The sequence below is a fragment of the Somniosus microcephalus genome, chromosome 2, assembly GCF_052327205.1.
Source record: "Somniosus microcephalus isolate GS21.2 chromosome 2, FLI_Smic_1.0, whole genome shotgun sequence".
Taxonomy (NCBI): Eukaryota; Metazoa; Chordata; class Chondrichthyes; order Squaliformes; family Somniosidae; genus Somniosus; species Somniosus microcephalus.
The window spans coordinates 112,814,256-112,832,897 of NC_140988.1; the positions used below are offsets into that span (position 1 = coordinate 112,814,256).

General features: G+C 43.6%; 1 protein-coding gene across 2 annotated transcripts in view; it reads left to right on the forward strand.

Annotated features, from left to right (window-relative positions):
- klhl2 (kelch-like family member 2) overlaps window positions 1-18,642 on the forward strand; it is a 116,544-nt gene that overhangs the window by 30,705 nt on the left and 67,197 nt on the right. For both annotated transcript variants that reach the window (XM_085961977.1, XM_085961982.1), the window contains exon 5: window positions 14,903-15,065. In XM_085961977.1, the coding sequence (XP_085818103.1) occupies window positions 14,903-15,065 (163 nt within the window). The remainder of the gene's footprint in view (window positions 1-14,902; window positions 15,066-18,642) is intronic.

The following is an 18,642-nucleotide window of genomic DNA, read 5'->3' on the forward strand; positions in this document are numbered from 1 at the left end:
CTGTGCAGATATGGGTATTGAGGTCACATGCCCAATGATGATGTCTATTGCTCATTGTTTATTTACTAATCAGAAATGCAATTAGCTACATCTGGATTCCTGATTAGCCGCTTGTGACTAATGTATTGGACAGCACTCGGTGCGAGGGTTCCCTGATCCTGATTGCTGTCTAGTCACGTGTGGATGTTGAAAGCAGTTTGGACTCCCTCTGAGGCCCCTGACTTTGAGTAAGCTGCTGACACTTGTTTAGCTAAACACATTTTTGTTACTGAGTCTGATTATATATTTTAAATTTAAAATACTTGGGCGCAATACCGGACGTGGCCTGTGAAATAGTATCCCAGCAAGGAATCCACGCCTTCAGGGTAGGAAGCAAGAGGAGAAAATTGAAAAGTGGAGGTTAGGTGGGGGGGCGGAGGCAGGAGAGGAATGGAAAATTGATCTAACTTGGGCAAATCTCAATTTAGCAGGTTTGGAACATCATGTTAAAAGTGGTCTGTGGACAGTTTGGTACCCATAATGCTCAAACTCTGATCTGTCAAACATGTGCCAAGCTCAAACTCTAGGCAGTTGTTCTGGTGAGAGTCATATTTTAATGTGATTGTGACCATGTTATTATAATGCAGCACTTTGTGCAGTCTTGGGCCAGGGATTCCCAGGTGTCAGTGGGGATGTTGCACTTTTTCAAGGAAGCTTTGAGGGTGTCCTTGAAGCGTTTCCACTGCCCACCTGGGGCTCTCTTGTCGTGTCAGAGCTCCGAGTAGAGCGCTTGTTTTGGGAGTCTCGTATCGGGCATGCGGACGATGTGACCCGTCCATCAGAGCTGATCGAGCGTGGTCAAAGCTTCGATGCTGGGGATGTTGGCCTGAGCGAGAACACCGATGTTGGTGCGCCTATCCTGCCAATGGATTTGTAGGGTGTTGGTGGGAAGGCGCCGAACACCTCGAGTCTCTTCGCCAGGAGCAAGTGGAAGCCAAGTGCAAGGATCGCACGTCAACCCAAGCACCCCAGCCACCCGCCCCTTCAACCACCGTCTGCCCCACCTGTGACCGAGACACTAGGTCCCGCATTGGACTCTTCAGTCACCTGAGAACTCATTTTTAATGTGGAAGCAAGTCATCCTCGGTTCCAAGAGACTGCCCAAGAAGAGAAGATAATGCAGCATAAAAATTCTTATGTTGTATATTTATAGTGTAATTACATTAATGCATATGCCACATTCCTACTAAAGATATTTGCTATTTCCCCAAACTAATTTATCTTGTTTAATAAGAATTATAAAATCCACAAAACCAGAATGATGACTTTTGGTAGAATGCAACATCTTAATGTTTGCATTTTATAGATTTCCCCTAAGTATACAACACCCCATTTATCTACAAATGGGCATTTCACTTTTTTAATAAGAGGATGGGGTGCAGTGGATTATTGGCACATTCTCTTTACTTCTGGAACAAGAGTTTAAATCCAGTCCAGGTTGGTTGATGTAATCTTGTGAAATTATTTTCTAGTGGGTGTCGGCCATTGATGAGTGGAGGGGAAGGATGAAGGGGGCATACTTTTTCTTCCCTTTTTCCCCTCTCGCAATATTTTTTTGAATTATATTTTCATTTACCCTTGCCCTTGAATCATCTCACTTTCTTACACCCCCCCCCCCCCCCCACGACTTTTTTTATAGGTGGTTGCACCTCTGCTGTGGGCTGGAAAATGTACTCAATGGTGACTAATAACTCTCTGCCCACAGATTTGTGCTCATGCTCAAAGAAACCTCAAGGATGCCTGGTGTGAAGAGGGTAGTTCTTCCATAATTAGGATTAAAGCACACCTTACCAGTGCTTTTAACTGAAACATTTGAAAAGTGTGCCTCGGATCAAGCAGATCAAATCCACTCGCAAAAAGTGGTGGGGGAAGGAGACATTTTAAAAATTATTAGGATAGGCATTAACGGCATAACGTAGTTTGTGTTCACTCCTTTTATTTTCGTAGGATATTACAAAATTCAATTTATTTTTTCAGATTAAACAAATATCCTTTTGTCAGTATTTTGGTTTGCTTCTAGTCTCAAATTATGTTGAACTTTGCTTCAGTATATTGGGGTAATTTTGTGAGTGCACTCACCTGCTTCCAGCCCAGTTTTGCAACAACTTGCATTTATATATCATCTTCAACATAGTAAAACGTCTCCACAGGAGCATAATCAAACAAAATTTGACACGAGCCAGAGAAGGAAATATTGGGAAGGGTGACTTAAAGCTTGGTCAAGAGGTAAGTTTTAAGGAGGGGAGAGAGGTGGAGAAGTGGAGAGATTTAGGCAGGGAATTTCAGAGCCAGTCTCCATCACAGGTTTCTAGCTTTCTCTGGTTTGGACCTAAATGTATGTATCATTTAAGAAATGGTGACAATACAATTTACAGGAAACTTTGTGCTATCCGGCACCGACGGGACCGAGCTGTTGCCGTTCCCTCAAAACTGCCGGACACTCCAGCACTAATGTTGAAAGATACGGAAGCTTCTGAGCTCCGTATCTGTCAACAAACCCTGTTGCTTAGCAACAGCTTCTAAACAGTCCAAGCGTCTCTCTAGCTTAGCAACAGCTTCAGCAGACCTTGCCGAGCTTGACTGTTGAGGAAAAAAGCAACGAGAAGAAAAAAAAAACCTAACGAAAACGGCACCTGATTTTTGCCGGTGGCTCGAGCATTCCGGACAGTTAGCCTCCGGATAACACACACTTTCCTGTAATTAGATACATAGAAACATAGAAGATAGGAGCAGGAGTAGGCCATTCGGCCCCTCGAGCCTGCTCCGGCATTCAATGAGATCATGGCTGATCATCCAAATTCAGTACCCTGTCCCTGCCATCTCCCCATATCCCTTGATCCCTTTAGCCTTAAGAAATATATCCAACTCCTTCTTGAATATACTTAATGAATTGGCCTCCACTGCCTTCTGTGGCAGAGAATTCCACAGGTTCACCACTCTCTGGGTGAAAAAATTCCTCATCTCAGTCCTAAATGGCTTACCCTTTATCCTTAGACTATGACCCCTGGTTCTGGACTCCCCGGCCATCGGAAACATCCTTCCTGCATCTAGTCTGTCCAGGCCTGACAGAATTTTATAGGTTTCGATGAGATCCCCTCTCAATCTTCTAAACTCCAGTGAGTATAAGCCCAATCAACACGATCTCTCCTCATACGTCATTCCTGCCATCCCAGGTATCAGCCTGGTGAATCTTCGCTGCACTCCTTCCATGGCAAGAACATCTACAGCACAGAAGAAGGCTATTCGGCCCGTCGAGCCCGTGCCGGCTCTCTGCAAGAGCACTTCAGCTAGTCCCACTCCCCCGCCCTTTCCCCATAGCCCTGCAACTTTTTTTCCTTCAGGTACTTATCCAATTCCCTTTTGAAAGCTGCGATTGAATCTGCCTCCACCACCCTCTCAGGCAGTGCATTCCAGATCCTAACCACTTGCTGCGTAAAAAAAGTTATCCTCATGTCGCCTTTGGTTCTTCTGCCAATCGCCTTAAATTTGTGTCCTCTGGTTCCCGACTCTTCTGCCAATGGGAACAGTTTCTCTCTATCTACTCTGTCCAGACCCCTCATGATTTTGCACACCTCTATCAAAACTCCCCTCCACCTTCTCTGCTCTAAGGAGAACAACCCCAGCTTCTCCAGTCTATCCACGTAACTGAAGTCCCTCATCCCTGGAACCATTCTTGTAAATCTTTCTGCACCCTCTCTAAGGCCTTCACATCCTTCCTAAAGTGCGGTGCCCAGAATTGGATACAGTGCTCCAGTTGAGGCCGAACCAGTGTTTTATAAAGGTGGTTCATAACTTCCTTGCTTTTCTACTCTATACCTCTATTTATGAAGCCCAGGATTGCATATGCTTTTTGTAACCGCTTTCTCAACCTGCTCTGCCACCTTTAACGATTTGTGCACATACATACACCCCCAGGTATCTGTTCATGCACCTGCTTTAGAATTGTACCCTTTAGTTTATATTGCCTCTCCTCATTCTTCCTACCAAAATGTATCACTTTGCACTTTTCTGCATTAAATTTCATTTGCCACATGTCCGCCCATTCCACCAGCCTGTCTATGTCCCCTTGAAGTCTATACTTCCAAGTTTTGTGTCATATGGAAAATAAACACCAACGGCCTGTTTCCATGTTGTAATCTCTATGTAATCCTTCCCACCCCCACACCATTATCACTGGAGTCCCCCAAGAATTTATTCTTGACCCCTTCTTCCTCATCTACATGCTGCCCCTTGGCGACATCATCCGTCGTTATGGAGGCAGCACCCACATGTACGTTGGTGACGCCCAGCTCTACCCCTTCCTGACCTCTTGACTCCTCCGTTGCCTCCGTTGTCAGAATACTTGTCTGACATTTAGAGTCATCATAGTTATACAGCACAGAAAGAGGCCCTTCAGCCCATCGTGTCTGCGCCGGCCATCAAGCCCTGTCTATTCTAATCCCATTTTCCAGCACTTGGTCCGTAGCCTTGTATGCTATGGCGTTTCAAGTGCTCATCTAAATGCTTCTTGAATTTTGTGAGGGTTCCTGCCTCTACCACCCTTTCAGGCAGTGAGTTCCAGATTCCAACCACCCTTTCAGGCAGAGAGTTCCAGATTCCAACCACCCTCTGGGTGAAAAAGTTTTTCCTCAAATCCCTGCTAAACCTCCTGCCCCTTACCTTGAAACGATGCCCCCTGGTTATTGACCCCTCCACCAAGGGGAAAAGTTCCTTTCTATCTACCCTATCTATGCCCCTCCATAATTTTGTATACCTCAATCAGGTCCCCCCTCAGCCTTCTCTGCTGTAAGGAAAACAACCCCAGCCTGTCCAGTCTCTCTTCATAGCTGAAGCGCTCCAGCCCAGGTAACATGCTGGTGAATCTCCTCTGCACCCTCTCCAATGCAATCACATCCTTCCTATAGTGTGGCGACCAGAACTGCACACAGTATTCCAGCTGTGGCCTAACTAGTGTTTTGTACAGCTCCATCATAACCTCCCTGCTCTTGCCTTCATTAGCTGAGGCATAGAATATAAGTATCCCATATGCCTTTTTTATCTACCTGTCCTGCTGCCTTCAGGGATATATGTACATGCACACCAAGGTCCCTCTGACCCTCTGTCCTTCCTAGGGATTAGTCTTAGATGAGCTGCAATTTCCTTCAGGTAAACATTGGAAATGTGAAAGCCATTATTTTTGGTCCCCGGCACAAACTCCACACCTGTTGTCACTGTCTTCGGCTGAACCAGACTGTTCGCAACCTTGGTGTCCTATTCAATCTTGAGCTGAGTTTCCATCCCCATCACAAATATCGCCTACTTCCAACTCTGTAACATCACCCGTCTCTGTCCCTATCTGAGACTAATCTGCTGCTGAAACCCTCATCCATACTTTTGTCATCTCCAGACTAAACTATTCCAACGTTGTCCTGGTCCGCCTCCCACCATCTGTAAATTTCAGCTCATCGAAAATTCTCCTGCCCATATGCGAGCCTGCACCCTGTTCTGCCAGCTTGCTCATCGCCCTGTCCCCACTGACCTACAATGACTCCCAATCCCTCAATACCTTAAGCTCAAAATTCTTATCCTCATGATTAAATTTTCATGGCCGTGCCCCTTCTTATCTCTAACCTGCTTCAGCCCTAGAAGCACCCTCTCTCTAAACTCTCAAAGTCTTGGTGAGATTGATGACTGCGCTGAATATAATTGGGAACTCCTGCCGTAGATAAACTGAGTCAATCAATTCATGAGCATTTATATATTTAAAACAAATGGTTTCCCTTTTTTGCCCCTCTAAGTTTATTTTCTTCACTTTTGGGTTGCCGCCTTTTGCACTACATGCCATTTTGTCAGTTAACCTGCAGCTTGCTCTCTGAGTTATGTTCTGTTACTGGCTGCTGGGAAGTGATCGGTGATCAGGTTGATTTTATTTGTCTTTAAATTTCTTTCCTCCTTCCTGTGGGAAAGCACTTTTCCCTAAATGATGAAGCTAACATTGGGATGTCGGATTATGTGTGGTTGTGAATCCACATGCTACCACATAATAACGGAGGGCGATAAATCAACGTGCTGCGTCACTACACTGATCTCTACAGCTATATTTTGTCCTGTATTCAATCAGTACTTCCAAATGCATTTCGCATTTTTGGAGTAGTAAAGCTTCTTTCTTAAAGCTGCAAATAAAAACTAGGTTGCTGAGGCTATAAACCTGTTTCTAACGCTCGTGGTTTGAATGATTAACTTAGAACAAGCTGGTTGACTGTGAGAATGTATTGAGACCAGTATAATGATGCAGCGACTGGACATGCTGATGGTGGAGTATTCACAGAAGTTCTATTGTCTCTGCATTGTTCATGCATTCAGTACTATGTGAATGCTTACCTTTAGTGACCTGCTTTGCTTATGATAGTGCAACCTTCAATATCGAGCAACTTTTTATTTTCTTATTTCTGACTGCAGATGTATACCTAGATTACTTTTCTTGAAGAGTTTGGTGTTTCTACCCATGTGAAGTCAGTTGGTTAGTTTAGCCATGAGGCAAACTCACTGATCCTTTTATGTACAAATGTTGTGTGTGCCATCATGTATAGTGATCCTTTGGATGAGATAGTAAATGAGCTCCCATCTGGCTGTTCAGGTGTGACTGTTTGAAAAGAACGCAGCGTTCTCCTGCTGCTCTGGCTGATGTATTTTAACTGGCCATTCATCTCATAAGATTTAGGAGTAGACCATAGGGCCCCTCAAACTTGCTTCGCCATTCAATAAAATCATGGCTGATCTTCGTTAACTCTGCTTTCCCGTCCAATCTCCATATCCTGTGATTCCCCTAGAGTCCAAAAATCTATATCTCGGCCTTGAATATACTCAACGATTCAGCATCCACAGCCCTTTGGGGTAAAGAATTCCAAAGATTTACAACCCTCTGAGTGAAGAAATTCCTCCTCCTGTCTCTTTTAAATGGCCGACCCCTTATCCTGAGACTATGTCCCCTAGTTCTAGACGCTCCAGTCAGAGGAAAGAACCTCTCGGCATCTACCCTGTCATTCTCTCTCAATCTAATGTTTCAATGAGATCACCTCTCATTCTTCTACTCTCCAGAGAGTATAGGCCCATTCTACTCCATCCCTCCTCACAGGACAACCCTCTCATCCCAGGATCGATCTAGTGAACTTATGTTGCACCGCCTCTAAGGCAAGTATATCCTTCCTCAGATAAGGAGACCAAAACTGTCCACTGTACTCCAGGTGTGGTCTCACCAGAGCCATGCACAATTGTAGTAAGACTTCCTTACTCTTGTACTCCAACCCCCTTGCAATAAAGGCCCAACATGCCATTTGCCTTCCTAATTGCTTGCTGTACCTGCATGCTAACTCTCTGTTTCCTGTATGAGGACACCTAAATCTCACTGAACACCAACATTTAATAGTTTCTCACCATTTTAAAAAATATTCTGGTTTTGTATTCTTCCTACCAAAGTGAATAACCTCACATTTCCCCATATTATCTGCCACCTCATTGCCCACTCATTTAATCTGTCTATATCCCTTTGGAGGCCCTTTGTGTCCTCCTCACAGCTTACTTTCCCACCTAGCTTTGTATCATCAGCAAACTTGGATACATTGCACTTGACCCCGTCATCTAAGTCATTAATATAGATTGTAAATAGCTGAGGCCCAAGCACTGATCCTTGCGGCACCCCACTAGTTACAACCTTCCAAACAGAAAATGACCCATTTATCCCTATTCTCTGTTTTCTGTCAGTTAACCAATCCTCTATCCATGCTGATATATTACCCCCAGCCCCACGTAACATCATTGTCTCTTAGGCAGCAGGGGAGTCATAACCAAAAACAGAGGCAGGCAAATCGAATCTGCCGTTCGCGGCATTAGTGTGTCATCGTCACACCCGAAACCTCAGTTTCTGATCCATCACTGCAATCTGGAAGGTGAGTTACTCACGGTTTGTGGGTTCAGTTTCCATAAATCTGTGCAAACTTTCTAGATAAATGCACGAATACATTAATACTTTAAATATATAAAACAACGCCATTGGCAGCATGACTCGGAATTGACACAATTGAATCGATTGGAAGATTGTTTACTTAGAACTTTTAAAAAACTTGCAGCGATTTTTTTTTTAATTTTTTTTTTAAAATCTCAACTCGTCTCTGAAGGAATTTTAGCGACTAATTCAATTAATCCTGGGCTTGATTTCATTCCAGTGAGTTATAAAATGCTATTTTTGTTCATTGGTGCAATTGGGTGAAAGGTGTTGTCTGAATTCCATGGGGGAACCGCCAGTCCCCTGGCGTAACTATGGCACAGACCCAGTTATGTCGGGTCCCTGCTGTTGCTGGGAGTTTCCTCAGTAAAGAGCTGGGGAGCTTCTAGCCCAGTGGTGGGCAAAATACAGCCCATGAGCCGTATCTGGCCTGCCAGTTCATTCTATCCAGCTGCCTGGAAAGGCCAAAAATAGAACGCGAGCCGGAGCTCAAGCCGCACATTAGTCTGAGTCAAGTCAAGGCTGCTCATCTCGATGACTCTCTTACCGATGAAAGAAACTGCTGCTGCGTCTTTCCTCTCCCGGTACCCAGAGTACGACGGCAGGGGGTTCTCATCGCCGTCTTGGACACTGGAGTGGATCCCGGAGCACAAGGACTCCAGGTAATGGCACGCGATTGTAGTTCAGGCATTGCGAGGTCTTGGGTTCCCATACGCAGCACACTAAAAAGAGAACACCTCTCGCGTTGGAGGCCCTGCAGACTCGAGCCACTCTGCCAAAACAACCATGTAGACTTTCAGTACAACCGATAATCGATTGATCAATCATTTAATTCATTTAGTAACGGAAGATTTTACTATTTTACACTACATTTTGTGTATTTAAGATAGTATCTGACTACTACCTGAATTTATGTTTATATATTATTGGGAGGGTAAAAGAGGAGTGATGATCAACACTGAGTTGGCCTGTTTCAATTTACCAATTTAACACTTTGCTCTCACCAGTGTGTGCGGTCCCTTTAAATTTGCTGCGCGGTATCTCTTCCAGCGGCAGGAGCTGGTGAGCAGGACCTTGCGATTGGTGCGTGACCATGCGGCTGCGCACCTTGGAGGCAACATTAGTGTGCAGCCCTCAACAGCTCACCAAAACTTAAGTGACCCTCCAGCCCAAATAATTGCCCACTCCTGCATTACACAATGACCCGTGTGTGTGTGGTGGGGAGAGGAGATGGAAAGGAAAGCATCTTTTGGGCACGTCTGCCCTGTTAGAGGAGTCGAGATTAAGGAATACATAGCAGTGAGAGCTGTGCTGTGGATAGGTATTGAGAGCACGCAAATGTCTGAATGTGGTTGTTGCCTTGACATTCAGCACAAAGCATTTGGATTTCTGGCAATATGCTGTATTTTGCAAGTCTTGTACCCCACTGTGTGGTTTAGATGTTCTCTGAAGTTAACTGATTGAAGCCAGGATCCAGAGAGCCTTTCTGCTGACTTGCAATCTCCACTGTCTCCACAAAAGGCTATGGATGGTCATGGAGCAAACCTTTTCTGAAAAGCTGGAGGCTTGGTTAATAAAACCCTTTTTCCCTCCCTTTCACCTGTGAGGATAATTGTTTGTCAGACAAGTAACGTGTGAGTTTGAACCTTTGCTGGGCAGGCAGCATGTGAGGAGCTCTTCAGGAGTGGCATTGAGTAACACCACTTAACCGTAAGATATGTCAATGACTGCTACCATTCTCCTGTCAACAGCATGGGCGCACACTACTGCTTCCACCAGTTGGAGGTGTGGAGCTTCTGCAGGAGCTGCATTTTAACACTCTGCAACGTAATCAAGATTAGACACCAAGGCCTTGGATAAGTGAACACTTGTGCTCGTACCTAGCCTCAAAGTAACACCTTCCATCAGCTGATGAAAGGTCATCGACCTGAAACATTAACTTTGTTACTCTCCACAGATGCTGCCTGACCTGCTGAGTATTTCCAGCGTTTTTTTGTTTTCCTTCCATCAGCTGTTGTCTCAAGTTTTAATTTTTAATTTGAAGTTTTAATTTCCTCATCAACTATGTGACTGAGATCTACCTGCAGCATGGTGGAAGTACCTCTGCAGGGCAGCTTGTGGCGTAGCAACCACTTCATTGTTCTAGGCATCCAAATCCAGTGCTGTGTACCAAGCTTGCTAATAGCCAACTGCGTAATCCAAATCTTTGGTGTGAGGCTGATTTTCCTTCCAGGGTACTTATTGGCAAAAGCCACATACACTGCCATTGTTGGGAACCAGCCTCAAATTCATAAGTGCTTTCTGTGCTTTAAAAATCTTTCCATTGATGATTTGAGAGCTGAAAGCACTTGCAGAACTTTCAGCTGGTTCCCAGCAATGGCAGGGGGAGTGGCTTTTCTCACTTGGGGGTTGGGGTCAAGGATGGAATTTCCTAAAAGGGTTTCCCCAGCAGTGACATGGGAAACCTGCATTATTTAAAAGAAATACCTCTGATTTATATTTTAAACAATGAGGTTTGCCTCTTGTAGGCTGGGATTTTAATTTGGGGGTGGGGGCTGAAAAGCTGTTGGGAAACCCGGGAGAACGGATTTCCTGCAGGCCCTGCTGAATTTAACAGCAGGGTCTCATTAGTCTTTAGAATCTGGCTGGCTGTCGGGCGAGTCGGCCTGCGGCACCTGGCCCCAGAGAGGAGGGAGGAAGGGATCGGTGGGGTGGGGGATCGGAGGCGGGAGAATAGCAGGGGAGTTTCCTGGCCAATATTTATCCCTCAATCAGCATCACTAAAAGCAGATGATCTGGTCATTATCACATTGCTGTTTGTGGGAGCTTGCTGTGTGCAATTTGGCTGCTGCATTTTCTACATTACCACAGTGACTACACTTCATTCGTTGTGAAGCGCTTTGGGATGTCCTGAGGTTGTGAAAGGTGCTATACAAATGCAAGTCTTTTTTCTTCTAACTTTCTCTCAACTTTTGAAGACTTTGTAAACCCTTCTGAAAACTTTTGATGGCTCTTTACACTTCCCCAAGTCTGTCTTGTTTTTGGAAACTTTTGCCAAACTCCCAGGACATTCACCATTTAAGTGAGCAATGTCTGACCGTAAATACCTTGAGCTGTGATGAAGTGAAAGCCATTTAAATTGACCCAATCAAAGGCCAATTTCATTACCTAGATTACATAAACAGAAAATGCTGGAAACACTCAGCAGGCCAGGCAGCATCTGTGGAGAGAGAAACAGAGTTAACGTTTCAGGTCTGTGACCTTTCGTCCAAACTGGAAAACCTTACAGATGTAACTGGTTTTAACTCCCCTACTCTTCTTCGAAATAGTGCCATGGGATCTTTTACGTCAACCTGAGAGAGCAGACGTGGCCTTGGTTTAACAACTTGTCTGAAAGATGGCCCCTCCACCAGTGCAGTGCTGCACTGGAGTGACGGTCTAGATTTTTGTGTTCAAGTGGCTGGAGTGGGACTTGAACAACAACTTTCTGACTCTGAGGCGAGAGTGCTACCAACTGAGCCACAGCTGTCACTGAGACTGGACAAGGGGAGGAAAAAAAGTTGAGATGGGAAGAAATAAGTTCTGTGGGGCAAGAACAGGCTGAAACGATGGATCTACCAGGGCAGTCCTGTTTGTGGATCTTGGGAAGGAGGTAGAAGCGGGTTTGGGGGTCTATGAGGTTGAAGGCCGTGGTGGGAAGATCTCCAGAGGAGATGAGGTCAGTGACAGTCTGGGAAATGATGGCTTGATGTTCGGTAGTGGGGTCGTGTTCCAGGGGGAGGTAGAAGGAGGTGTCGGAGAGTTGACATTCTGCCTCTGCAAGGTAGAGATCTGTTCGCCAAACAACAACTGCGCTGCCTTTATCAGCAGGTTTAATGACAATTTCAGGGTTGGGTCTGAGTGAACGGAGTGCTGCTAGGTTAGAGTGAATGAGGGGAGTAGAGAAATGGAGATGGCCGATGTCATGCTGGGAGTTTCCAATGAAAAGATCTAGAGAGCGTAAGAGGTCAGATGGAGGGGTCCAGGTGAAATGAGAATTCTGAAGACGGGGGAAGTCTCTGCGGGGGGGAGACTCCTGGCCAAAGAAGTGGGCGCAGAGGTGACGGCGATGGAAGAAGAGTTCAGCATCGTGCTGAGCTCGAAATTCATTTGAGGTGGGGGTGTAAGGGGATGAAGCTGAAGTCTTTGCTGAGGATTGATCGTTCAGGATCAGAGAGGGGAAGGCCAGAGGGGATAGTGAAAGCACAGCAGGGGGTGATATTGGAAGGAGGGCTGGGACCAGAGGAAAGTGAAGGGGAAGAAGGATCCGGAGGGGCATTGGTATCTAAGAGTTGTTGAAGCTTGCAGTCCTTGACATCTGAAAAAGAACAAAAGTTTGTCATAGCGCCGGATCAGGCGAAGAATGAAATGGACCAGGACAACTGAGATAGTGAGTTGGTGCTGCTGAAGAGAGAGGTTGCGAGTGTTCATGTGGCGGCGCATGGCGTTGAATAAGTCGAAGCTGGAGACAGTTGCTGAGGAAGCAGATGTGGCTGTGAAAGCGAGTTTTGGTAGATACCTGCTCAAACACGAGAAGAGAAACAGAAAGCAATGAAGGTGAGCAAGGTAAAAGAAATGCATGGTAATCCTGTCCGAGAGAAAGAAAGACTTACATTTATATAGCGCCTTTCACGAGTACTGGATGTCTCAAAGTGCTTTACAGCCAATGAAGTACTTTCGAAGTGTAGCCACTGTTGTAATGTGGGAAACGTGGCAGCCAATTTGCACACAGCAAGCTCCCACAAACCGTAATGTGATAATGATCAGATAATCTGTTTTTGTTATGTTGATTGAGGGATAAATGTTGGTCAGGACACCGGGGATAACTCCCCTGCTCTTCTTCGAAATAGTGCCATGGGATCTTTTACGTCCACCTGAGGGAGCAGACAAGGCCTTGGTTTAACGTCTCATCCGAAAGACGGCATCGCCGACAGTGCAGCACTCCCTCAGCACTGCACTGGAAGAAGAGCAGAACTTCTTCAAGGTGGGCATTCCTGGAAGAGAAGTGGCAGTGAATTAAACACTAATACAACAAAGACAAAATACTGCGGATGCTGGAAATCTTAAATAGAAGCAGAAAATGCTGGAAATACTCAGCATATATCTCTTTTTCTAAGATGTCACTTGAGCAACAAATATGTCTTAGGCTAACAAGTTACAACTTTCTATGGGAACTTTAGTATGCTAGCATTATTATATTGATGAAAGTTAAAAAGCTTAGTACCTAGTGCACTCGGCAATAAGACTATCTGGCTTTCTGTCCAAGGTGCAGGACCACTTGCCTCGAAGAGAATTCGTTCTTTGATTGACCTGCAATTTTGCCTGTGTACTGAATCACGTAAGGGAATTAATACTTCTGGTTGACCTACAGCTCCAAGAAGCTTTTTAAAGGGTATTTACTTTTAAATTTAAAGATAAATTTGTATGCTCTCTTTTTCTGTGATATTTGGAAAGATCCTAGATTTGATTCCTGGTCTGTGTTGGACCTCTGCCTGGGTGATGGTGGTGGTGATTGATTGATCTTTCCTTCCCTGGGCTAGGAAGGAAAAAATCAGACCAATCCTGCTACTGATTGCGGTCCAGTGAAGTGCAAGCGTGTGTGATGTCCGATGAGGGTGAAGTTTATCTTGCTTGTGGTGTCTGCACAGTTGAACAGCCTGCTGCCTTTCATTGTTCAGCCTCAGATGTGAAGCAATACCAGTTGGATGAGGGCTAATGGCACCCCTGGAACTATATGCTAATACGAAGCATTGCCTTCATGAAAGAAGGGGTGAACTTTAGTGGGGGGAAGTGGTAAAAATGTTAAAAAAAAATCTCTTTTTTTCAATTTTCTACCCTTTGTCTCCACTTACTGAAAGCGGTGATTCTGCCGGGCTACAGTTCCGCAGGTGCCAGTTGGCCTCTGGTATGGCCAGGTGGTCATTCTTAATGTGTGAGCCTGGCTCAAGTGGTTGTCGGCAGACTGAAACAGAAAATTCTAGAAATGCACAACAGATCAGTCAACATCTTGTAAAGACAGCATAGATTCTGACTAAGGTTTACCCCCAGAATATTAAATTGTCTTTTCTCTTTACAGATGCTGATTGAGTTGCGTATTTCTGTCGTTTTCTGTTTTTGTTTGAGCGCCAGCATCTGCCGTTTTCTTTTTCTTTGGCCTGTTGGCAGGCTGTTGGAAGTACAGGGAGTGTGACAACAGAGACTGATTCTGTTCCTGGACAACTTTTACACGTGCACACTCGGGAACAGGAATTCTGACTTCTTTTTTCCACCTCCCTAGACTGGGGTTGCTGATGCTAATTGTAGTGTCCCAATTGTTGCCCTGACTGAGATCAGCCAACAGCACAGGCTGAGAATTGAACTTGGAACCTTCTGGTTTGTATGGCTTACTGTTTCACTGGTCTAGTGAGCCATTGTAACATCTTGATAAAATTTCATTTTAATGAGCTATTCTGTGCCACTTGGTAAACCATAAGATTCTAAAGTGCCACTGGCATACAACATCCTGGAATACAAAAAGCTACAAGACCCATTAATTCTCACACCATCAACTGGATATGGCAACTTTGTGTAGCATCCATTACGTTAACGCACACTAGTAATGCTAATTTCTTGGGTGGCAAAATAAACTGCCCAACCTCAAGAGAAACTCTGCAAAGTTCCCCCAACTTCATAAAGCAATCAAGTAAGGAATTTGGTCAGCATTGGTCTTTAAACTTATATTTGTGTTGTCTGTTTATGGGGTTCTTATCGTGTGATGTCTTCCTGTCGAAATGTGCGGTAACTTTAATTCTTCACATGTCAATGCCCTATGACTGATTGCAATGTGTTCCTATTCTTTAACAGGTGTTACTTCCAGCAGCAGGACTACTGCAGTTACAGGATGTGAGAAAGACCTGTTGTGAGTTCCTGGAGTCCCAGCTTCATCCTACCAATTGTTTAGGGATTCGAGCTTTTGCTGATATGCATGCTTGCACTGAACTCCTGAACCAAGCCAACACGTATGCAGGCAAGTGCTGTCCAAAAGAGCTCAGTGTCCTTTAAGCCCTGTATATGGTCAATAATTAATCATGTACAGGAAACTTTGGTTTATCCGGAGGTTATATGTCCGGAATACTCGATCTAACGGCAAAAATCAGGAGCCGTTTACTATAAGTTTTTTTTAGTTCTCGTTGCCTTTTTTCCCCCCAGTCAGGCACTGCAAGGTCTGTAGCTATAGCAACAGCTTCAGCTAGAGACGCTTGCAGCTGCAGCCGACTGTTTAGAAGCTGTTGCTAAGCAACAGTGTTTGTTGGCAGATACGGAGATGAAAACCTCCGTATGCTTCAACATTAACTTTGTACGTCTGGCAGTTTTGATAGATCGGCAACAGCTCGGTCCCGTCGGTGCCAGATATCTCAAAGTTTCCTGTAATATGCATCTTTTGGATAATTTGTGGAATTGATTTTTTTCTTTATGTATAATCTACATAATAAGAGAATGCCAGAGAGCGTATTGATGCAGAGGAGCAAAATTTACTGTGGTAACCACTGCAGCAATAAATTCTCCGCCCCATCCCTTCTAATTTCCCCAGTTGTTGCTGGGGAATAGTTCCAGAAGTGACAACAATCCTTCATTACCTTGCACAAGTAGCCAAGATTGGGGGTTTTTTTCTTTAGAAAAGAGAAGACTTAGAGATGACCTGATAGAGGTCTTTAAAATTATATATTAGTTGGATGGGGTAGATGTGTAGAGAATTTTCCCATTTGTGGGAGATTCCAAAACTAGGGGCCATAAATACAAGAGTTACGAATAAATCCAGTATGGAAATAAGGAGAAATGTCTTTACTCAGTGTTTAGAATGTGGAAATTGCTACCACAGGAAGTGGTTAAGGCAAATAGCTTAGATACTTTCAAAAGGAAACTAGATGAGTACATGAGAGAAAAGGGAATAGAAAAATATGCTGAAAGGTTGAGATGAGGTAGCTGGAATGGGAGGAGACTCGTGTGAAGTATACACACCAGCACAGACAGGTTGGGCTGTATGGCCTGTTTCTGTGCTGTATATAATTCATCACATGTGATCCTGGGCAGTGTGAACAGACTTATTTGATCGTTCACCGCATCACAAGCAGGCCCAATCCTGTTCTCATCTGGTGTTCACACAAAGACACTTCATAGCACGGCTAATGTTCAGGAATGGGGAGCGTGTGCTGAGTCCAGTTGGAACAACCCAACTGTTGCCCCTAGCTAAGATAGCTCAGAGGAATTAAAGCTGGGACCCTCTGGCTTATATGGCTCATACCATGTGGAATAGTGCAGTTACCAACTAAGCCATCGGGGGAGCTCTTTTATTAAAAAAAAAAGTCTTGACATTCAGTACAATTTACTGTATTGTCAGCTTTGCTAAAGCTGACTAAATATTAAGTTAATTACTATCCAGTTTATATCTTCCCCATAAAATATTGAAATTGCATTTATATAAAGCTGAAGTTATTTTTTATTTATATAAAGCTGAAGTTATTTTTTATTTATTTCTAATCGACTTGTCTATGTAAAATTTGAGATGGATTTTACATACAAAAAATTAATGTAGTTGCATTTTGCCAAGTTATTTAGCAATATTTTGCAGAGTATTTCTGCCCTAGACTTGGTACCTTTAGCATGGTTGTGGACAATGATTAATAATGTGTAGATTTGTTTACTGGGTTACAGCTTGAAAGCTGCTCTGAGTACTTCAACTCATTTAGTTCAAAGTTAATTACTCAAATCGATATAATTTCTCACCAGCACAATTACTCTCTTCTTTGTGTGTTAACTTAAGTACTTGAAATAGTTCTTGTGACCTATTTTAATTTATAAATGATTGCAAATCTTGCTTTGACATGTAAAGTAAGATTTATGTCAATCAAACTGTTTGTTCATGAGCACTAACTCGGAAATAATTTAATGCTGACTTGTTTTTGCTCGTGCCAGTATAAGTGCTAACATATCATCTCAAATAATGGTAATAAGGTTCAAAGAGCATTCAGAAATTCTTAAATATTTTGACATTAGGCTTGAGTTTGTTTTAAAATATAGTTAAACTCTTGTTTAAACGGCACTTAATCATCCGGAATTCTTTAATAACCAGCAAAATAGATAACCGGTAATCTTGCCGAATCCATCCATTTTTTGTTTTTCCAAGTCCGAGTTTCCCGCGGTGGTCGACTTATTCAGTGGTTTTTATTTTTTTGTTAAAAATGGCCTACCTCTCTGTTATCCATAATTTTTGATCAACCGGCACCATCCTGGTCCCGTAGGTGCCGGATACGAAAGAGTTTACTGTATATAGACATTTCATTCATAAACCCGAACATGTTGCACAGCAACTTGCATTTGCATTTTTTTTTTTAAACCAAAAAATCTACCAACATCTGATGTCCTCACAGATTTTCTAGCAGGAGGTCATTGGATAGCAATCAGGAACAGAGGAGATCCTGGCTGATTATCCTATCTCTGCCAAGTTCTGTTGTAGGTTCCTACTGCCCTTTTGACTGAAATCACACCAGGAATCGAACCTGGGACCTTTAAATGCTATCCAATGACCCCCTGATAGAAAAGCTGAGAGAACATGCTGCCTTTACCTGCCTGCTCCATTGAAAGAGCTGAACACATTTTTTTGCCTCTAGAACTTGGATTCAAATCCAGCTCAGACCGATGGCAAAAAAGTCTCTTTGGTTGTAAAGGCCCAATTTCTAGATTGCAAGAGTTTGCTTAGCAAAGTATTTCCTAGTTTAATGTAAGTCACGGTTTTAACTGATTAGTTTCCCAAATTGGTTGGTTGAGGAGAGAGATATTATAGTCTGGAATTTTGAGCAATAAGTTGAAAGGATGGCATCCAGGGAGATGTCTGGAAGCTGGACTGTCCCATCTTTTAGACTAAGAGGATAAAGTGCAATTTTGTATGTGTGGGAGGTGGAGATGATGAGGAAAATTAGAAAAAAAAACATTCGAGTGTTGTGATTATTTTCGTGACTACTTGGAAGTTGAATTAAAACCATTGTGCAGAGCATCGCTTTAAAAGGTTATAGTTTTTAAAATTATACTCAATTTGATAGTGTGGAAACCAGGTCGAAATGCATGTTTTTTTTAGTGCTGCAATATTTGATTCACGAGTGTCACTACAGAATAGGTGGTAAAGTCAGACAGGTGTCTTTCAGTTTATGAAAATTATGTTTGATGAAGGTGCTGATTCTTCAGGAGAAACATCTTGTAGGCAGGATTCTATATCGATGCTTTTTTCCCTCCCTCAGTCACCTTAGCAACCAGCAAATATTGCAGAAAAAGCTTAATGCTTTTCTTCTTGGTTCTTGCAGCTTGCCACTTGTCAGCTAGATGCAAATTACTTTCTAACAAATTAATAGTCCTCTGGTGATTTTGAGTGGGTTGGTTTATTTACTATGCAACCAACTCACAATTACAATTTTTACATTTTTCTTCACATTTTTTGGTGCCTGCTGGTTGTCTTGCTTCCAAATGGTGTTTTTAGACCCACACTATTGTCTGTTTAATCTTATTACTGCACATGAGTTTTGTTTTTTAAATAGTCTGCCCTGTAACTGACC